Below are 2168 nucleotides of genomic sequence, written 5' to 3'. Positions count from 1 at the left end.
GCCGGGCCCCGCGGCCCCCGCCGCCGAAACTTGGGAGTCCCCGCCCCGAGCGGGGCCGGCCGGGGAGGGGCCGGGATGCCCCTGTCCCGGCCCGGCGGGGGCTGCGGGACGCAGCGGTGCTCGCCCGCAGGCGGCCCGAGGGATGCTGCGCGCCTCGGCGGGGGCAGTGCCCGGTACGAGCGTGGGGCCGCGCCGCTGTGTGCCACAGGTGCGTGTCAGCGGGCCTGAGAGAGGACACAAACTCCTGCCCTAACTATTGTGTCAGCCCGTCTCTATAAGATGGAAGTGTGCTGACTTGTTAAGGTACGTATTAGTTGAGATTATACCCTGTAATGTCACGAGGTAGTGAAATTTTACTGGAGTCTTAAGGATTGTTTATGTTGAAGTCAAACAAAAGGACAGCCCAGACCTGGAAGTAAGGACTTTCTTTCTTGTAAGGTTAGAGGTACCCGTAAAGGATAAAGGACTTTGGACAGCCAAGATAACACCAAAGTCCTAGTTCTTCTGACACGTCTTTGAAACGCCCCCGCCTTCTCCCCCCCGTATCTCTGGCAGCACAGATAACTAACTCTAGCGAGGCTGACTCCAGGGACATCCGGATCAATAGACAAGCAGCAAGAATGCTGCAAAAATAGACCTGCTTTGGAAAGTTTTACTGTGATTAGTAACCAGTGGTGTGGCTTTTAGTGACCTGTTAAATCATGTTGGTCCTGAACTTTTGAAGGGTGTGAGAAGCCTGCACAAAACATCAGTTGTGGTGCCCTAATTTGGCTGCAACACCTTGTGCTTATGAGTAACTTTTTCAAGTTTATACTTTGCCTCCTAGCTTCTCTCCTGGGTAGTCACACCATCCTGATGATTTTCATGACACATCCTTGGTTTCACGAGTGAAGGAATGGATCTGCATGAGCTGAGAGACAGTGCAGGGGACAAATCCTGCTCATGTCAGTGGGAGCACAGGAGGCCCTGCATTTGTTTTGCAATGGGGACTCACTATGAAGAACTGTGAAGAGCTCAGAAGGGCTTTGGTCCCAAGGCACAACCGCGCCGCGGGACGGGGCGGGCGCCCGCGCCGCCGCCGGGTCCCGGGACTTCTCCTCCGGACACCAGGATCGCCTCATGCCCAGCTGCAGGCAGAGGAAGAGCGCGGCGGAGAGCAGGCAGAGGCGGAAAGCGGCGCCCCGCCAGAGCGGCCGCTCCTTGGGCATGGCGTCGGGGGCTGCCCTGCCCGGCGCTGCCGCCCCCCCGCCCAAGAACTGTGAAGAGCTCAGAAGGGCTTTGGTCCCAAGGCACAACACTTATCCATGGCTAAGGCATGAGCAGGGAGTGGAGGCTGGTGGGGTTTTCTGAAGCAGAAGCACAGATGGGGGGCAGGGTCAATGACAGGAGGCAAGCTCTGTGGGAACAGGGACCAGGCAGTGGCAACCAATTTGCAGCTCAGTGAGTAATAAATATATTTCCAGGTGGGATAAGCAGGACTTGGATACATGACTACTCCCCGTTTCTTTGACAATAGGGAAGAGGGGCTGTGACTCTTGTCTCCTGCAAGCAGTTCTGTTCTTGCAGTGTCCCTGCCTTCTCTTCTGGAAGGCTTGCTGCACCAAGCTCTTTCTGCTGTCCTCTCTTCAGCAGCAGGTTGCACTACTTCTCTCTGACCTCTCTTGTCTCTTCACAGCCTGGAGCAGAGCCAGAGCTGGCTGCTGCTGGGAGAGCAGGTCAGAGAGGAGCGCTGGCAGAAGAGGAGCGTGCCAGCAGCCAAGCAACCTGACCTGCTGGCAGCGAGATGGAGGAGCTGCACGTAGGAAGATAAGGGAGGGAGCAATGATCTGTCTGGGGAAGTGGGATTTCAGCGCAGCTCCAAGAACAGATGCACTGGCAGGTGAGATGCACGATCCCTGCCATTTAAACATTGCTGTTTCTATTTTTTAGGCAAAGTGTCCTTATGAATTAGGTTAGAGCAATTCCATGTTTTTTTTAAAACACTGTAAATGTAGGTCCCTCTCGGAAGGGTGTAAGTGTCAGTCCTACCTGCCTTTCCTGTAGCAGGGAGGTGGCTCCATGGTCATCAACTAAGTCAAAACAGGGCCTGGCACAGATTAAAACTAACTCAAAAAAACCCTATCCGGAGCAGTTTCCTAATAGACTTAGACACATTTGTTGATATCATC

The 2168-nt window shown here is 54.6% G+C and overlaps 1 protein-coding gene across 1 annotated transcript in view; it reads right to left on the bottom strand.

The window, feature by feature from the left end:
• Positions 1-1208, bottom strand: part of METTL24 (methyltransferase like 24) — a 47524-nt gene extending 46316 nt beyond the window's left edge. Inside the window, exons 1-2 of the mRNA XM_041414859.1 lie at positions 995-1208; positions 80-224 (exon numbers count right to left, since the gene is read on the bottom strand). Coding sequence (XP_041270793.1) covers positions 80-224; positions 995-1208 — 359 coding nt within the window. The remainder of the gene's footprint in view (positions 1-79; positions 225-994) is intronic.
• Positions 1209-2168: the final 960 nt, after the last annotated feature.

The sequence above is a fragment of the Onychostruthus taczanowskii genome, unplaced genomic scaffold, assembly GCF_017590055.1.
Source record: "Onychostruthus taczanowskii isolate IOZ18803 unplaced genomic scaffold, ASM1759005v1 scaffold48, whole genome shotgun sequence".
Classification (NCBI taxonomy): Eukaryota; Metazoa; Chordata; class Aves; order Passeriformes; family Passeridae; genus Onychostruthus; species Onychostruthus taczanowskii.
This window is presented reverse-complemented; position numbering and strand designations above follow the sequence as displayed.